Raw genomic sequence first — 20,426 nt, 5'->3', positions numbered from 1 at the left:
TTCCCCTGCATCGGCAGGCGGACGCGCAACCGCCGCGCCACCAGGGAAGCCCTTTTCAACTTTTTAAAATAAGTTTGAAATAATTTCAAAATGAAGAGAGACTCTGGTGAGGGAGACTCCCAGCCATATGAGAAGTAAAGGCACCATATCAAATGGACAAATAAAATTTTTGCCAGGCTAGATGGGGCTTTTCAGCTTCTCTTCCACTCAGACCCTCTGAGAGGGGCCTGACTGAATCCAGCTCTTTGCTCTGTGGTTTGTGAAACTCTCCAGGGCATAATTTATGCAAAATTTTTTCTAGGTTTCCTGCTAAAAAGCAACCAATTTCTGTTGTAGGGATGTTGGGATAAGGTTAACTCTAGATCCTTGGGGTGGAAATTCATTAAGAGACTCTTCATCCAACAGATTTTCAAAGGAAGATTGATTTCAGTTTCAGGTAAGGAAGAATCTGGGGATTTTCTAAACATGAAATGCATTCTTGGGAGGCTGCCTGGTACTGAACGGACTTTTTATTGGGTTGCCGGGGAGCTTCTTCCTGGAGGAGCAAACCTGAAGTTCCTGGGGAGATGGAGCTTTACCAAATGGTTACTCGACCCACCATCGCCATCACCCTGCTGGTTACTGATGACAGGATGTTGTACACGAAAGAACTTGGCTGGTCTTTGTCCTTGCTTCTGGGAAGGGAGCCTCTGAATGCTTGGAATTTCCTCAGTGATAAGAGTGTCTTTATTGTTCCTGATGGGTACCTTGGACCAAACCTCACCACCGAGGTTTATGTTGATGAGGTAACTCATGGTGGGCCCTTAGGTAGTCTCATGATGGGGGCTGGCCTTGTTGGAAAGATCAACCATGTGATTAGAGGTTTGGAGCTTTGAGTCACATGATATCAGCCTGGCCTCCAGGGAGACAAGGAAGGCTGGAGATTGAGTCAAATTACATGGCCAATGACCCAATCAATCAACAATCAATCAATCAATCAATTATGTCTACATCATTAAACCCCAATAAAAACTCTAGACACTGAAGCTGGGGGGAGCTACCTGGTTGGTAATGCTAGCTGGAGGGTGACATGTCTTAAGAACACAGAAACTTCATGTTTGGGACCCTACTAGAACTCACCCTATGTGTCTCTTCATTTGGCTGGTTCCTATTTGTATCCTTTATAATAAAATTTTAATTGTCCTGAGTTTTTTGAATCATTCTAGCAAATTATTGAAACTGAGGTAGTGGGAGCCCCTAAATTTGTAGCCAGTTGGTCAGAAGTGTGGGTGGCCTGGGAACTCTGAGGAAGGGTGTCTTGTGGAGGACTGTGCCCTCAACCTGTGAAGTCTGTGCTAGCTCCCCAATTGCACTGGGTCAGAACTCCACTGCAAAGTGTGTTGTCCATTCTCCAGGCATACCTGGGGAGAGACAAAGTTGACAACCACAGGTGACATACAAAGAGCACTAACTTTGGAGTCACCCAAGCCCAGGTTGTGAACCCCGTTCTGACATGTACTTCTAGTAGGAAGACAAGCTCCCCGAGCCACAGCCTCCTTCCTGCTGTTCCCTGCCCTTGTCCTATGAAGCTGCAGACGGTTCCTTCACTGCAACCATCAGCAACTATCTATGACGTATGCATTCTGCAAAGTGTAGCAGGAGCCCCAGAGTTCACACAGAGCCCTCGCCTCAAGAAGCTTCTATTCAGGGGGTGAGAGGAGGAAAGCAGCTTAAGTGGTGGGGGCCCCAGAGTGGGCTGGGAAATCAGTTTAAAAGAAAAAACTTTGAGGTTTGACATGATCTCCCCGTGGAGGCTTCTGCATCAGCCCGGGCTTTCCCTCACCCTTCATTGCCTCTTCTCTCATATTCACACAGCTTCTCACACAAATGGTGGGAGCAGCAAAACCAGCTCTCCGCCCATGGCTCACAATTTGTCATTAATGAGTTCCATATTTCTTTCTCTATGAATAAATCGCTTTTAAAAACAATAGTATAAGATATTTACCTACTCACAAAATTGCCATATGTAACATGACAGAAAAAGAAAAAAAAAAGCTGTCTTCATTTTATCAATTGTTATTTAGCTAAGCCCAGGATTCTATTTTGCTACAGGAAAAACCTTTCCTCCCACCGACGTTGAGGGCTACTGAAAAGGAGGCCCCCGGACAGCCCATGGCTCACAGCTTCTGAGGCTTTCTTGCAAACAGTGGGATTTCTATGGCTTTTCTTCCTGCTTGGCTGACGTTGATTTATTGGCTTTATCAAATAGCGTGAAGACCCCAAACTGCCTTCACCTCTCTCCCTATTCTCTGGTATTTCCTCTTGCCCGCCAGAAACAAAGAAGGAACAGGACTAGATGCTTGCCCCCAAGCCCAGAACAATTTATCTCCAAAGAGAAAAAGGTCACCCAAGCAATTAATTACTCAATCCACTTTCTCACTCTTTTGTTGGAGCTGAGTCACGTTTTTTAAATCTGAAATTGATTTTTGTATATAGCGTGAGGTATGGCTGAAAATGAATTTGATTTCAGCAGGATATCTAACATTCAGGGCCTATATGTATGGGACTGTTTCTTGCCTCTTTCTCTGTTGCTTTGATCTAATAATAGTCCTTGTACCTCGGTCACATTTTATAACTTCTGTAGTAATCTCTGTATTCTCGTGATTTTCTCAGGTTCACCTAATTTTTCTTTTTATAAAATACCTAAGCTTTTTGGGTTTTCTCGCTTGAGCTTATGAAACATACTTCATGTTAGTGGCTGGGTTTTTAGGAACAACCTGACAGCTGTATCCCCCACTCCCTCCCCCAGAAGTGCCTGCACCTTGCCTGAGGTCACACCCCTTACTGGCAACTTTTCTCTCTGCCCATTCCTGCTCTGTCATTCCCTGCAGGTGAGGTTCACGGGGGCTTACTGATGCTTCCTGCCTGCAAAGGGCATCTCGGGGTCTGCTTCCCGGGAACCCATCTGAGGAGCTGGACTTCATTTGTTTTCCAGGCTTGATTTGACTCACCCTCTTTACTCTTTGGTTTATGAAGGCAAAATGCTCCTCTTTTTAAAAATGATGGAACTTAACATTTTAATAACTTGAAGCCTTAGTTTTATAAAGTCCTGCTTAAATTCTCTTTAAAAAGATATCCCTTTGAGATGGAGGGCAAATTTAAACAGGTGACTTTTGTCGCTGGGTCATTTTCTATGTGATAAGATCCAGACTCTTTAGCGTGAGGCATAAAAGGCCCTATGGAAATTTCTTCTGTATGTTTTTTCCAGCCTCATCTCCCACGCTCACCCATGATGCACTCTAAGTGCCCGCCTCCCAGGACTACTCTCTTTCTTCTCTAAGCCCAGCATGTCCCACCTGGAGGACACCTGGTCCCCTCCCCTCCTGTCCTCCCCCTCGCTGAGCTGCAAAGTTATCCTTTTTAAGGCCCATTAGCACTGTGAGGTCCCCTGGGAAGCCTTCCCTGACTTGCCTAGACAGGGTTTGTCTCCACCCCTGGGTTCCCAAAGAAGTCTGCACACACATCTTACAAGATGCTGTTATGGGTTGAATTTTGTCTCCCCCAAAGGGTAGGTTGAAATCCTAACCACCAGTACCTTAGAATGTGACCTTATTTGGAAACAGGGTCTTTACAGACTAATCAAGTTAAAATGAGGTAGTTAAGGCGGGCCCTAATCCAATATGACTGACGTCTTTATAAAAAAGGGAAATTCGGACACAGAGGGAGACATGTACACAGGGAGAATGCCGTGTAAAGATGGGGGATTTGAGTTATACCTCTATGCGCCCAGGAACACCAATGATTGCCAGCAACCCACCGGAGGCTAGGGAGACGCAAGGAAAGATTGTTCTCCTACAGGTTTCAGAGGGACCATGGCCCTGCCGACACCTTGATCTTGGACTTCTAGCCTCCAGGTCTGTGATACAATGAATTTTTGTTGTTCTGGGTCACCCCATTTGTGATACTTTGTTATAGCAGCCCTAAGAAATGAATACAGACATTTACCAATTAGAACTAAGACAATTACTGATGTTTGCCTTTTTAACCTTTCAAATGCAAGGTCAAAAGCCAAACCTTAGAAACAATATTGTCCTCTACAAGCCCAGTCCTTGGCCCAAAGTAGATCCTCAAATACCTGAGGAATGAATGAATGATTAAATGAATAGGAGCCAGCTCTCTAGATAACAGGCTGGGGTTACGAGGGACAGTGACCCACATTCAAAAATGTTCAAGAGATCAGGAGTGTGGTGATTAATGACATCACCAAGGCTTTGGCGTCTACTGGATCTGGCCAAGACTGTGTGGTCGTGGCCGTGTCACTTAATCTCCCTTTCCTCATCTGTAAAATGGGGAGCATATCTCTTCCATCACGAGATTTTTGGGTGGGATTAGATAAGATAACATGTGATGTAAATAAAAGGAGCAGATATGAAATTATAAACATGTGACATTGACCCCCCTCCATTATCTAAGGAGGTTTCCATGTACCATGCAACTCTTGAACTTTCATCCTGTGAACTTGGTAATGGGGGAGCGTGAAGCAGAGAGGCTCCAATCCAGTTGAATTTGACTTACACACTGGAAGAAGCAAAAAGTGACTGAGGGGAAAAAAAAGAATGGATTTTGCCATGAGCAGTAGAGGGGAGAAAGATAAGAGCCTTCGTGGACTAGATTTCAGGAATTTTTAAAAATGCAAGTAAAGATATTTTTGGACAGGAGCCAACCCTATTGGATATTAAGAAATGGCGATAAAAATTTTAAGAAATTTTGCTGTTTATCTTGAAAGTGATCCCTCAATGATATTTTCCCCCAAAGAGATTTCAGTAAAGAGTTAAATTGATTTCCAATTATTTTTACATGACAGACTAATAGTTTTTTTGGAAATGTGATACTACTGAGACTGGCTTCAAGGGAAAAGCAAGCTGGCCAGCTTTATGTGGGTTCCAGACACATAAAGAGCTTAGCCTAATGGTAGCACACAGTAGGTGCTAAATAAATGCTGGCCATGGTCATGATGGGTGGACAAAGAAGAAGGGATAAGCATGGCTCAAGCTCAAGCCATCCTGGGGAGTAATTAACTCAAGAAGTCTATAACTGAGACATATTTGAGAGCCTGAAATGGAGTCTAAGGGTCCCTGGGCAGAGAGGCTCCTCAGCCTCTCCCAGCATGAGTGGGAGCTGGTGCCCTGGGACCGGGATCCGCTCCCGTGGAGTAACTGGCTGAGCAGTGGCCAAGGAGGGAGCCATGGTTGCTGGTAACTTCCAACAGCCCTTCAGATCCACAGAAGAGGTGCAGGGGGCTGAGTAAAGCCATCTCTGGAAAAGGGATCTGAGACCGTTTCCAAGCTTAAGCTGGTACTGGCAGCAGCAGGAGGCTGAGGCGTGATGAATGAACCTTGGAGGATGTCAGGTTGTGGCCATGGAGAAGAAAAAATGCAGAGAAAAATGACTTCCTTCTGCTTGGAGCAAGAAAGCCACGAAGGGCTTTATGTTCCTAGGGCGAAGCTCACCATAGTAGGCTCCTTCCTTTCCCCTTCTGCTACATGTGCAGACAGGAAGTGAGGGTCTGAGAAAGTGCAAAAACAGGTGGAAAAGGCAACAAGAGGCCTTCTTTTTAAATGACTTGAACCGAACATAAGAGGCGTCTCTGAAAAATATTCTGTTAAAAATAACACAACTATGTCAAATGTTTGGATTTACTAATAACCTACAAGGAAAGGCTCTGGATGCCAAGCTGAGATTTAGAAGGGATGAAGAATGTGACAGGTCCATTAGGACAGAACGGGGAGGACTTCATGAACTTCTTTGAAAAAGTCTTCCTACCAAAATATCTCTTAAAGTAATGACTGTGATTTGTTTGTGTGGCGTGTAGTGTCTGCCTCAGAGCGAGTCACTTCAGCATGACTGGTGAGGTTTTATTCTCACACAGAGCGATGGGTTTGGGGTGTTCATTTCACCATAATGCTCCATAACTCACATTAGTGAGTCCCAACGGGCACCGTTGGCATTTGGGGCCAGATTCTTTGCTGTGTGGTGCCATTCAGCACCCATGGCTGCAGCCCACTGAATGCCTTGCCCCTGGCCCTGGTCATCCTGACAATGATGACGTGACAAGCAAAATAAAGAAGGCCCGTACACGTTTCCAAACACCACTTTTCAGGAGATGTGGAACAGCCCCCAGGGAGAACCGCCGACTCGTCTATTTGGTACCTATTTTCTTCTGCATATACCAAGAATTACACAAGAAAACCTCTCAATGATTCTTACCTATGCATTCAACAATTACATACTGGGCACATTCCCCATATCAGGCCCTCTTCTAGGTGCTATGGATACAGCAGAGAATGAGACAAAGTCCCGGCCCCGGAGAGCTCCCATCCTACTGCAAGGACAGATACCAAAGGAGTATATGTTTTGTATCAAGAACCTGAAATGTGTTTATATCTTGGCCTTAGTTCTATGCCTGGAAGCATGCTGTGGACTGAATGTTGGTGTCGCCCCCAAATTCATATGCTGAAGCTCTAATACTCAATGTGATGGTATCTAGAAGTGAAGCCTTTGAGGGGTGATTAGGTCATGAGAGTGGAGCCCTCATGAATAAGATTAGTGCCCTTATAAGAAGGGACACAAGAGTGATGAGCTCTCTCTCTCTCTGCCATGTGAGGACAGCAAGAAATGGCCATCTGCAAGCCAGGAAGAGGGCTCTCGCCAGAACCCAGCCATCCTGGCACCCTGATCTTGGACTTCCAGCCTCCAGAACTGGGAGAAATAAATTTCTCTTGTTTAAGCCCCCAGGCCCGTGGCATTTTGTTATGGCAGCTAAAGCATAAATTGAAGAAACGATTTAAAATACAGAAATACTCTGTATACAAAGAAACTCACTGTAGCAATTTTAAAAACAGCAAAAGCCCCGCAATAGACAACCAATCCAAATAGTTTGAAAAGGACCGTGAAGATGATGGGAGGACCACACAGGGTTTAGGCGCTAGTTTGTAAAATTGTATAAAGAGCTTGTTAACTCCCTGTGATGATTAGTGGGAGTTACAGTATATAAAATCATATACAAAGCATGATAGGGATAGAAGTAGAAATAAACAAATCCAGAATGAAACACATCACAATGTTAACAGTGTTGTCTTGCAGGGGTGCAATTATACACATATGTGTTTTTATTCTTCTGGGTTTCCTGTGTTTGAACTTCTGTATATATTGTAGTGGTTCAGAGAATGGCCTCAAGAGTCAGAGTCTCTGATTTGCTTCGTGACTTTGGGCAAATCAACTTCTCTGCTTTGGTTTCCTCATTTGTAAAATGTAAACATTTTCCTGTTTCATAGGGTTCTTGTGAGGATTTAATGAAATGATACAAGTAAAGAGGTCAGCAAAATGCCTTGCCCATAATAGCGCTAAATAAAATGCTATTATTATTATTATTGTTATTGAGTGAACATGTATTCATTCTACATATTGTTGGGTTCAATTTTCTAATATTTTGTTGAGGATTTTTGCATATACATTCGGGAGAGATAATGATTTATAGTTTTCCTCTCATGTTTGTCTTTCATGTATTTATTTCATACTTGTAAAAAAATCTCTTCAAAAATAAATGTCTAAGTTTAGCTATTGTATTGGGCTTGGTTTAGCAGATTAGGCATAAAAAATCCACAGTTAAATGACAGGAGAAGACGTAAGCTTCCAACTTGAGACAAATGCCATAGCTTATGCCCACGAGCCTGGTTCACGTGCTACCCGGTGGAGACCTCCTCCCCTGCTTATAGGCTCACCTTTTAAGAGATGAATAAACTCCTTGTAAAATATAAAACTCTAGAATTAAAATGCTGGGAATTCCCTGGCGGTCCAATGGTTAGGCCACCGCCCTACCACTGCAGGGGGCAAGGGTTCGATCCCTGGCTGGGGAACTAAGATCCCGAGGGCTGCACGGTGCGGCCAATAAATAAATAAGTAAATAAAATAAAAATGCTGACTAGACAGTAAATGTCACAGGGCTAGAGAGAAAAAGAATGGCCAAATTTCACTCAGGTCTTGATGAAAGTTAAGCTGAATGGTTATTTTGCCTTCTAGATACTAGAAGCTCATATGTGAAAGCAAATCTCACTGATGCAGCCATAAGAATAAAACCTACAACTCCACAGATATTCAACTATTCAGACTTTAATAAGCTCATAAAACTTAGACCAGAATTTTAGAGCCTTAAGTAAATTTAGAGATCACTTAATTTGATTCTGATTTTAAAGGAAGACACTGAGACCCAGGGAGGTCAAGTGACTTGCCCAGGAGTATACAGGAAATTCTATCTGAAACCAGCTGAAATTCTATTAACCCTCCTACACTTTATCATTTATGAAGGCTGAACTTCCTTCAAGTCAACTTCCTATTTGGTCTTTTTTTAAATTATTTTTTTTTAATTTTTTCTTTCCATTTTTTTTAACATCTTTATTGGAGTATAATTGCTTTACAATGGTGTGTTAGTTTCTGCTTTACAACAAAGTGAATGAGTTATACAGATACATATGTTCCCCTATCTCTTCCCTCTTGCATCTCCCTCCCTCCCATCCTCCCTATTCCACCCCTCTAGGTGGTCACAGAGCACCGAGCTGATCTCCCTGTGCTGTGTGGCTGCTTCCCACTAGCTATCTGTTTTACGTTTGGTAGTGTATATGTGTCCATGCCACTCTCTCACTTCGTCCCAGCTCACCCTTCCCCCTCCCCGTACCTATTTGGTCTTTGTATAGAGTGATGTAGGAGATTCCTAGTCTCATTCGTGCTCTGTAGGCTCAGCTCATTCACTTGTTCATTCATTCATCATACAGACATCTACCGAGTGCCTACTTTGTGTTAGGCTCCAGGTAGGCACTGGGGAGATAATGGCGAGCAATATATAATCCCTGCTTTCCAGGAGGCCACCTCCGTTTAGAGACTGAGAGGCAATTACGATACAACCTGTAAAGTGCTTGGATGAGGGAAACAGGAGCACAATGTGCCACCTCCAAGCACCTGACACCCACCTGCACTCCCCATCTTCAATACCGCCCCATCAAGCCTGCTCCTGTCATCCTTTCACAGACCCTCCAAGACTCTGAGTACCTTGTGAGTTCTCAGATCCTCTACCGTGACTTCTTACCCTGGGGCTCCGCCCCACCTGGGGGATGGCTGATAATCCTTCCCCAGGGCATGTGAGCCAGGTAGGCACCCTGCAGGCAGAAGTGGGTACTTCAGGGCAGTGGCCAGTCCCAGCACCCCTGAGCTTCTGATTTAGTGAATTTGGATGCGACTTGGACAGCTGATATTTTTCAACCCCCCTGGTGACTTCAGATCGCTTGCCTCATCTGGGAAGACTGCAGCAGTGGTTATATGAACCCCTCTGCCAACACGCCATTCACAGCACCTCTTGGCATTTAATGCCACTGACCCCAGACACCGCCCCCTGTACACACCAGGTCAGCCTGAAGCTCCCTCTCCCTTACTGGAATCTGGAGTTGAGACATGGAATTCTAACCAGTCTCTGTGGGCTTCATAACTGGAATCCATCCATCCATCCATCCATCCATCCATCCATCCATCATTAAATAACTGCTCATTAATTAATTCAGCAAACTGGGGAAACAAAACGTCCCTCTCTCATGGAGCTTATTTTCTATTGGGGGTTAACAATAAACAAATAAGCATAATAATATCTCAGGTTCTGATAAGTGCCAGGAAGACAAACAAAGCAGGTAAGGGCACAAGAATGATGCCGGGGGAGAGGTTGGGCGGGGTTGCTATTTTACATGGAGTGGCCAGCAAAGTCCTCTCTGATATGGGGACATTTGAATGGATCCCTGAAGGAAGTCAGGGAGAGAGGGGTGGCCTCGTGGGGGAAGACCCTTCCAGGCAAAGGGACCAGATTGCACAGAGACCCCGAGGTGGGCATCTACGAGGCCCTGTGTGCTTGGCACATCTGGGTGACTGTGAAGAGGCCAGTGGGGCTGAGGTGGGGTGGGAACGGAGGAAAGTGATGGGGGAAAAAGGTCAGAAGGGCCAGGCCAGGGCTCGGCAAACTTTTTCTATAAACGGTCAGGTAGTAAATATTTTAGGCTTTGTGGGCCAGATGGTCTCTGTTGCAACTACTCAACTCTGCCCTTGTAGCTCAAAAGCACCATAAAAGTAATAGTAAACAACTGAGCGGGGTTTTGTCCCAATAAAGCTTTATTTACAAAAATGGGTGCTGGGCCGTATTTGGCCTGCAGGCCTTGCTGGCTGACCCCTGTTGCAGGCCAGGGTAAGCACTTTGGATCTTATTTTGAGTGAGGAAAGTAGTCATCAGAGAGTTTAAAGTAGAGCAGTGATACGCTCGAAGCTATACCTTAAATATATCCCTCCGACTGACCTGTGTTTTAAAAATTCACCGTGGCCGCTCCCTGTGGAATGGATCACAGGGGGATAAGGGCAGAGGCAGTTCGGAGGTGAATGCGTTATTCCGGGTAAGAGATGCTGACAGCCTGGACCAGGGAAGAGGCAACGGAAGTGGCGAGAAGGAAATGGTCCGAATCGGATACGTTTGGCTGGTCGAGCAGACAGGATTTCCTGATGGGTGAAGCACAGAGTGTGAGAGGAAGAAAGAATTCAAGGAAGACTCCTAGGTCGAAAGCCTGAGAGACAAAATAACTGAAAGAACAGAGCTGCAGTTAGTGGAGCCGGACAGACTGGAGGAGAAGCAGAGTTTCAGGAGAGGATTCTGAGCTGATTCTTCGCATGGAGGCTGGGCGGCCAGCGGAGATGGCAGGCAGGCAGGTGGACGTGTGGCCTGGAGTTATGGGAGGAGGCTGGAGCCAGCGTTTCAGATTTGGGCACCACTGGGTAAAATGAGAATTTCAAGCTACGTGACTGGATGAGATCACCTGAGGAGTGACAAGGGACCAGCCTGTGGCGACATACAGCCTGTCAGTGTCACGGGAATCAGGCCAGGGAGGGGACAAGCCACAGCTGGCCGGCAACTGAGAATCCCAGGAAAGGGCAAGGAAAAGTGATAGGCTTTCATCAGCCTGTGGTCACTTTCCGACACTCAGCCTTGCGTCACTGTGGGTGTGCATACGTGTGCAAAATGCTCATACCACCCTGTGTGCTGTGTACGTGTGTCTGTGTGCCCCTGAATGGGGGTGGCAGCAACTGCCATAGTGATCCCAGCTGATGGCTGTCGTGGCTTGAATGGTGGCCCCCAGAAGATGAGTCCATGGCCTGGAACCTGTGAATGTGACCTCATCTGGAAAAAGAGTCTTTGCAGATGTCATTAAGTTCAGGACCTCAAGATGAGATCATTCTGGACTATCTGAGGGGCTCTTAAGTCCAATGACAAGTGTCCTTATAAGAGACACACAGAGGAGAGACACACAGAAGGAAGAGAAAGGAATGCGAAGATGAAGGCTGAGATTGGAGTGATGCAGCCATAAGCCAAGGAAGCCTGGAGCCACCAAAAGTTGAAGGAAGCAAGGAAGGATTCCACCCTAGAGCCTTGGAGGGAGCCCAGTCCTGCGACCCCTTGATACAGTCCTGCCTTTGGAACTGCGAGAGAACACACTTCTGTTGTTTTAGGCCGTGAGGATCATGGTAATTTGTTACAGCAGCCCTAGGACACAAATAACAACAGCAATACGAGTTCTGAGTTCTTCACACACCTAAGGGATAATTTTTCAAAAATTATATATACACTAATACGTATAAAATGGATAACGAATAAGAGCCTGCTGTATAAAAAAATAAATAAAACAGAATTCAAAAATTCAAAAAAAAATGATTGAGGAGCAAAATAATAAAAGTTAACATAACTTACTGTGAAAGCTTTCATTTGGATGTGGTAAAAGCCTGTACCTAACAGGGACATTCAGCAATGCGACTGCTGTTTAAAAATAGAAACGTAAGCACAGGCACCTGGCTGCTAATTTGTGGACGGAATGAATCTGGGCGCACAGTGAACAAAGGGGCCCAGAATGCCGCACGTCTGCCTCGAGCTTGCCTCTGCAGGTGTCAGGGCTGGGTGGGCGGGCCTGCCGCGCACATACAGGAAATGGGGACGGGGTGCAGAAAGGAGGGGGTCCTTGTGAATGTGCCTCTTTTTATAGCACTGTGAGTGTCTCTGTGGTGTCGGTCCGTGGTTTCCTGGATGAAACCCTTGTCTCAGGTTTCCCAGGGCTGTTCTCATGCGTGGGGGGGCCGGCCTTGTGTGGCTCCCTATTCTCTTTTGGGTAACCTTTCTTTTAGCGACAGCAGCTTCCCGGGATAAGGAGTCACGAAGTCCCTTCCTCTTGCACCTCAACCTCATGGTCTTGCCCACGGAGACCTGTGAAGAGGGCAGAGGGGACTGCTCTGGAAACAAAGGACGTGGGCCCACGAACTGTGGCCTGGAGACTCTCCTCTGACCACAGGGAGCTGCTGCCCCTGTGTCTGCTCGGGCTGCTACAACAGATGGCCACAGACTGGGTGGCTTACATGACAACATTTATTCCTCAGTGTTCAAGAGGCTGAGAAGTCCAAGATCAAGGGGCCAGGAGACTGGGTTCTTGGCGGGCACTCTCTTCCTGGTTTGCAGACAGCCGCCCTCTGGCTGTGCCCTCACACGGCAGGGGAGAGAGCTCTGGTCTCTTCACCTTCTTCTCAGGACACTAAGCCATCGTGGGAGCCCAACTGTCACGACCTCAAGCCGACCTCCTAATACCATTGCATTGGGGGTTAGGGCTTCAACATACGGATTTGCGGGGTGGGGGCGGATCGGGGGGAGCACACATTCAATCCATAACACCCTGTGTCTGTTTAAGTGATAGGTTTAAACTTGAAAGTAACTGGGATGAATGTCTGATGAGGCTAGTGCAGGGCCAGTGGGTCGCAGTATCTGAAAGCTCCTTCTCTGGGAATATTCTGGAATGTATTGTATGACCGCTGAATCTACAGGGAGGGCAGTTAGTCCAGGCATGTGTAGAGCAGGCTGCCTTTGGGACTGGACTGTGCTCTCCTCACACACCAGGCGAGCGGCACCTGCTGGCCACCCCGCAGCCTGGAATCCCTGCTGTAGAGGGGAGGGGACACCACTGGACCAGCGGGAAGGGCACAGGATGGCTCCGTCTCTAACCTTCCCAGGGATGTAAATGTGGATGCTAAGTGGGGTGATGCTTCGGGACAAAACAAGGGTGGCTCTTGATCGTGGCTTTTCAGGACCATAGAGGTTGGCCGAGGGAGAGGGTTTTTGAACGTGGGCGCTCTGCTGGCATCCTTGGAAGCACACCATATCACACACAACTGCCTCATTTTCTGCTTAAGGCCCTCCTGTATGAGACACAGAGGGTCCACTGATGGATAGAGATGGGCCCATGCAGGGAGTGGGTCAGCTGGGGTCAGCAGGGGAGGGAAAAACACCACGAGCCAGCAAGTCAGTGTGCCAGGCAGAGAGGAGTGAGAAAGGCAATTAGCAGTAGGTGACCATTAATCCTCCGAATCATGATGCTCTTGAGATTGGCGGGGGCACTGTTCATAGTCATCCCTGGACAGTGTGTGTAAACTAGGACTGTCTGATACAACCGGGACATATGGTCAACCTACCCCGAAGAGGGTAAGAGTGGAGATGGGAAAAGGAGCAGGGAGACGGAGAGAGAGAGAGAGAGAGAAATGAAGGAGAGGCTGTAAGAGTCAAAGAGAGACGTCCTGTGTGGGCACGTCTGGGTGGCACTCTGCTGGTTGTTTACAAAGTGTTATCTTAACCCCTTTCCCAGACAAGCAAATTAGCATGTTAGAAAAATACATAATGATAGAAGACTCCACTTGCTCCAGAGCTCCAGACCTCCCAAACAAATACAATTTCCTATGAATATCAAACAAAAGGGAAATGGAAAATCAAGAACAAAATCCATTTCTCATTCGGCACGTTGCTCCCTTCCCTCCAACACCTGTCTAATTTCTGTTGGGTCCTAAGCACAAGGGCCAGAGCTTATTTTCATAGCTTTTAACAACCCAGAGAAAGCATCTGAGGAGATTACATGTGTATAGAAAGAAGCTGAGAATAAAAAGGAAAACATGAAATCAGCAAGTATGCCATGGAGTAACCATGTTTTGGAAATGTTTTACCACATGGGCTGTGCCAGGGCGATCCTCCATTGCTTCTATTTGATCAGACACAGCTGTATGGAGGTGTCAGAATTTTAGGAGTGTTCTTATGGAAGGACAAGTGCTTGGCAAGCTTGAAAGGGCTGGCAGTACTTTGACACAGAGAAGTTGGTGAAAGAAAATCGAGAGCTGGAAGTAGAAAAATCCATTAGAGGGTGCAGCCCAGCTAGGCAAGGAGACTGCAAGAAATGCTCTGTGGAAGCAGCAGGTGGGAGGGGTCGGTCCAGGAGATTCTCAGGCAGGGAAGCTGGTCTGGACGTACACGACCGGACACAGCGTCTACAAACAGGCCCAGAATAGCAAAGCAGTTCCTTGACGTCTGGACCAAGCTCTTTTGTCTTCTATGCTCTCACAGAATCTCTGTCTTCTTGTCAGAGCTCTTGCCTCCATTTGTAAAGGCTTATTCATTAGTGGGGATCAATGTCATTCATTAGTGTGAGTCCTTGGCCTCAAAACCCATTGAAAGCATGGAGTGCCTCTGGGTTTTGGGATTTGATGATACTTCCAGGTCATAACCAGCCTGGTGTCAGGTCCTTTTCCCCATGGTATACATGTAACTCCAAGATCCACATCCCAGAATTGTTTTGTATTCTGTTTTTACAGCTTTGTTTAAAGCCCAAGCTATCTTAATGACCTTGGACTCAATTTTATATGACACGGAGCTAAGTTTCTGAAGAGCCCGAAACGCATCTTGTCAATGAACCACGCAGACATAAGCACAGCTTCTGGGAGGAATCATATTAATGGATTCAATCTGTCCAAACTCTTCAAACAGGTTGGGTAAATCTTGCTGCATTGCTGTCTTGTCCACCCACAGAGTAGTACTATATACACTTAATGTTTTAGATCTAATTGGAGGTAATCCCTTCTTCTGTCGTGCTTTCGCCCTTTCAACACATACTTGTGAAATGGATGATTAAATTATTCAGGATTACTTCATTAATGAACTCACCCATGGCCATGGCTTTAACCACCACCCAGAGGCTGAGAAGGTTCAAACGTCTCTCTCCAGCCCAGTTCTTTCCTCCGGAATCACATATCAAAAAGCCTACTCAACATTCTCACATATTTAATGTAACGTGAAAATGTTAGAGCATCCCAATTGCACTTGACAGGTCCAAAACTGAACCTGTGAGCTCTCCACTCCCCAACCAGTTTCTCCTAAGTGTTCTTCATCTTGGGGAGTGGGACTTTCTCCACCTGAACTAGGGCTGCTGTTCTTTCTTCCTTTTCTTTGGCCATGCCGTGTGGCTTGCAGTATCTTAGTTCCCCGATCACGGATCAAACCCGGGCCCTCGGCAGTGAAAGCGTGCAGTCCTAACCACTGGACTGCCAGGGAATTCCCGGGGCTGTTGTTCTTGACACCTCCCTCTTCTTTATTCCTGCATCTTTGGTCCATCAGCAAAACCTTTCATTTTCCTCTCTTAAATTTTCTGGATTACAATCACTTCTCTCCATAGACTGTGGTGGTTAAGAGTGCAGGCTCTGGAGGTGGATTGCCTGGGTTTGAAAACAGTCTCCACCACTTACTAGCAATTTGCTTAACTCTTCTGAACCTTGTTTCCTTATATATAAAATGGAGATAATAATAGTATGTGCTTCATAGGGTTCTTCTGAGAAGTCGAGGAGATAATGCATATGATGTGCTTTCAAAAGGGTAGCTGCTATTATCACCACCACCAACACCATAAGCAGCACCACTATCATCATCGTCACTACCACCATCATCATCACCATCTCCACCATCATCATCATTGCTACCATCACCATCATCACCACCACCAACATATCAACATCATCATCATCATCAATCCTTACCATCACCACTACCATCATCATCATCATCACCATCACCATAAACATCACCATCATCATCACTACCATCGCTATAAACACCATACCACCACCACCACCATCACCACCATCATCAACAGCATCGACATTATCATCATCATCATCACCATAAACATCATCATTATCAACATCACCACCATCACCATAAACACCATCACCATCACCACCACCACCACCATCATCACCACCACCATCAACACCACCATCATCAACAGCATCGACATTATCATCGTCATCATCATCATCACCATAAACATCATCATTATCATCATCACCACCATCACCATAACACCATCACCATCACCACCACCACCACCACCACCACCACCATCATCATCATCACCACCACCATCACCACCATCAACATTATCATCACCATAATGATCATCATCACCATCTCCGTGGCTACAATCCTAATCTGAGCTATCATCATCTCTTATCTGGATCACTCCAATAGCCCCCTAACATCTCCTCACATCCATTCTTGCCTTTTCCAGTCTATTTTCCACTATGTAACCCAAGTGACCTTTTAAAAATGCAATCTTATATCACTCACATGTTTAAACTATATCAGTGGCTTCCCCCGAAAGATGGGGGTAAAATCCAAAATCAATAACATGGTCTAACTAGTTAACTTTGGACATCCTTTAGCCTCAAACCTGACACGTGTGTTGGTCACTTCAGGATCTTAGCACATGCTATTTCCTCTGCCGGTAACACTGTTCCTCTTGCCTTTTCCTCCTTCCTTCCCTTCATGAGCAAAACCTCTCTGAGATGGTAACATTCACTGTCTCCACTCTCCAGCTGACTGCACAATGGCTTCTGCCCCCATCGCTTCACTGAAACTGCCCAGTAAAAGAGCATCAGAGCACCTGTTGCTGAAGTCAATGAACCTGTTTTTAGCCTCATCTGATTTGACCTTTCTGAGTGTCTGACACCGCTAACCACTCTTTCCTCAAAGTGTCCTCTGCTTCTGTCTCCTTCCTGTTCTCTTGGTTCTTTTCACCTTTCTCTGGATGATTCTTCTTTTTTCCCTTCATTTGCCCCTCTTTATCAGCCACTTAGAGGTCGGTTTCCCAAGGTTTCCTAATTGTAACTCCTTCTCTGGCCCCGCTCATTCTCCATGGGTGATCCTACCTATTCGCATGGTATCCATTGCATAATGACTCCCAAGTCCTCACCTCTAGGTCCTTTCTCCCTCCTCAGCTCCAGGCCCACATTCCCCTACGAGTGTGTTTCATAAACACTTCAAACACAACACACGTAAAGCTGAAATCTCAGAACACCCTTCCTTTCTCTGTTGGTATCTCAATGAATGGCATCAACACCCATTCAGCTGCCCAAGCAAAAGCTTGAGTCGTCCTTGTCTCCCTCCTTTCTCTTCCTGCCTACGTCTAGTTAATCATCAAGTTCTGTTGACTCTGCCTATTTAGATGCACCCAGATCTGTGGACTTGTCTTTGCTCCCAATGCCACCCCCCTAGTTCATCATTTCCCACCCACACTACGGCCACAGCTTCCTAATCCATCTCCCTTTCACCAGCTTTTCCTCTCTCCTACCCTTTTTGTACTTTGGTCAGAGGTTAGGAAAAATGGATCCCTAAATGATTTCCTAGAGCACTGGTTGTCCAACTTTTAAGAGAAGGGTTTCTTAGGCAAATAAGAAATGGCTGACTTAAGAAAACATCACCTCTGTGGCTCTTTCTTGGTGACCCACCATGCATGACAGCATATTTAAGACTCTGAGAAGTCCTGTCACAAAGGAATTTGTTCAGAATTGTTTAACCAAGCATTTCCCAAACTTCTTTGACCATAAAAACCCTTCTCCAGCACGCATGTCTTAACATCTTGCAGGACACTACATGCTGTTTCAAAATACAAATCTGATCATCTTACTTTATTTGAAAATATGACCGATAAGTGGATAAACAATAAAAGAAGATGATTTGAACTTTATTCTATGGGTGATTAGAAACCCTGGAGATTCTTGAGCAGGGTAATGACCCACACAGTCAATAGTTTCTAATGATTGAGCTCCTGCTATATGCTGGATGCTTCTCATCTATCATCTCTGATCCTTACAACAAGGTTACAGGTGGGCATAATCTCCAAGTGAAGGGACTGAGCCAGGTTAGTTAAGTGCTGGGTCTAGGGCCATAAAACCAGTAAGGCGTGGAACAGTATTGGGCTCAAAGTCTAGGTGATTTGAAAGCCATGGCTGTTTGCAATAAGCAGGTGACATGTTGCCTATAGGACAGATTGGAAACAGGTAAAACCAGAAGGCTGGGACATCTATCACTTCTTTCTTTGTTCTTTTTCCACCTCAGTTCTCACACCCCTCCAGGTAATGCCTCAAGAGCTAGCCATTCTTCTTAAGCTTGGGTCTCACTGCCCTTTCTGTAGGCTATTGTATTTTTTCCCCTTAGACACCTAGCAAGACATCAGACAGCTCCAGGAAAGCTTCTCCCCTGCTTAAAAGCTGTGTGTTTCTAATACCTGTCCAAATACAAATTCCTTAGCTTGATATTCTAGGCCCTCCCTTATTGGCCATCAAATTTCCTTTCTGATCTTGACTTTAGATACTTTTCTAAATATAAGCCATGCTCCAGCCTCCCTGGAGGCTCCCATGAGCAGTCTCCCTGCCTCCGTTCTTGCTGTCCCTTCCTCTTGGAAAGCCCTCTGCTCTCCTCAGCACTGCCTCTTCAAATCTGCCAATCCTTTAGGGTCCCTTTTCACCATAATGCCACAGAACACATCCTAATCTGGTCTAACCAGATGCTCTTTGGGTTTCAGCACAAAAAGGCAGGGAGGTGCTCCAAACATGGGAATCAGGTTGCCTTCTGAAAATTAAACTCGTAAACCCCACAGTAGATGGCATCAGCTATCTGCAGAGATGACACACCCAAAGGAAGACTCAAGAAGTAGATAGTTAAGGAGACATGAAAACATCCTCCTGGAGGAAGGTGCCCAGGGCTTGCTCTCGGGACACAATTGTACCTACAGATCTGGAACCATAAGATGCAAACAAGGCCCTAATCAAATCAGTTATAGGAAACAGAGGGAGGAACCAAACCATAATCAGTTGTGACAACTGGCTAAGACAGTGACCTAATCAATTACATTCTGCTCGGGTGTACTGAAGTACAGCGTGTGCTGTTACAGACAGAAGGCAGCCAAAGGGACAGACGTGGAGAGGTTGCTGCCAGCATCGACCAGAAAAGACGCTGACTGAGTTTGGGGGATGCTGACTTCCAGGACAGGGAAGGATTAGTGATGAGAGGATTGGAGATGGTTCATCCAGCTTTCTCAGACCTGGGTAGTTTTCCCAAGGTTCTCCTGCTTCCTTTGTGCAAGTTACAAACCCACTAAGCAACCTCTGGAGGATCGATTTGGCTTTCTTTTGCATCATCAGAAAGGAATATTCTGAGCAGTGGAAAGGGATATCCTCATTGTATCTACCTCATGGCGCTGTGGGGAGGATTCAATGAGATAATGTAAAGGGATTGATTCAGGCATGTATATAGTAATTATTCAATAAATGTAGGCATTTAAAATCAATCAGTGTATTGTGACTCTGCTTCTGATGACAAGTTCTTACACGTTTGGCTAAAGAGAACTGGCTTCCTGGTGTCTAGGTGCCCTGATGACTGTTTGCAAAACAGGTTCCGAGGCCCTGGGTGAAAGTGAGCCAGCTGAAGTACTGCCTCAGAAAGGGCCTGGCAACCATGCCCCTGATCGAGGGCATCTCTAGTTCATTAGCATCCTCTAAACGCCTCACAGCTCCCTTCTGTAAGCACCCAGCACATGTCCTAAACCACTTCTGTTCTATTTTCAATGCAATCACTTGTGTATTCCAATTCCATGAGAGTGTAAACCCTCTGAGGGTGGGGGGAGCTTACATCCCTTGCAGAGCCTCAAATGTCATAAATATTGAATGAGTTAAATCAAAATTAAATCAAAAATGAGATAAATCAAAGCTTGAGCAAACGATCTGGGGTTCAAACAAAGGCTACACAATCTGTGCCTCAGGCTGCAGAGCCCTGGAGGGGAGGCCTGGAGCCACAGGCTGAGAACATCCCTCCAGGGCCCCCAGCCCAGGTGGTGGATACAGGAGAGCCTGCTAGGCTGAAGGAGGGATGCTCAGCTGCCCAGGAAGATGAGGGAGAGACAGACAAACGGACGGAGCAGGCAGCACCCACCACACTCACCCGGATCTCGGTCTGCACAGTGCATTTAACTAGTTTGAAGTTCTTCCCGGGGTTGAAGCTGTTGCTATAGAAGCAGACCTTGAGGATCCTCACGTCTTCCTTTTCCACACCTACTGGCACTGCCACCATGGGCTCTGGGGGGCCTTCAGGCCGACGCAACGTGCCCACCTTCACTCGGCTCAGGGCCTCAGAAACCCCGGACATCCTCTCAGACGGCAGCTAGGACCGGCACATCGCAGTC

The 20,426-nt window shown here is 46.1% G+C and overlaps 1 protein-coding gene across 7 annotated transcripts in view; it reads right to left on the bottom strand.

Moving 5' to 3' along the window:
* Window positions 1–20,426, bottom strand: part of PTK2B (protein tyrosine kinase 2 beta) — a 63,486-nt gene extending 43,060 nt beyond the window's left edge. For 6 of the 7 annotated variants that reach the window (XR_008618283.1, XR_008618284.1, XM_024130850.3 and 3 more), the window contains exon 1: window positions 20,186–20,415. Coding sequence is in view for 5 of the 7 variants with exons in the window: in XM_024130850.3 (XP_023986618.2) it covers window positions 20,186–20,389 (204 nt within the window). In the remaining 2 variants the exon portion in view is untranslated. Of the gene's footprint in view, window positions 1–20,185 lie in introns of all 7 variants that reach the window. The other variant, XM_028494211.1, reaches the window with a different exon arrangement.

Source organism: Physeter macrocephalus, chromosome 9, assembly GCF_002837175.3.
Source record: "Physeter macrocephalus isolate SW-GA chromosome 9, ASM283717v5, whole genome shotgun sequence".
Classification (NCBI taxonomy): domain Eukaryota; kingdom Metazoa; phylum Chordata; class Mammalia; order Artiodactyla; family Physeteridae; genus Physeter; species Physeter macrocephalus.
This window is presented reverse-complemented; position numbering and strand designations above follow the sequence as displayed.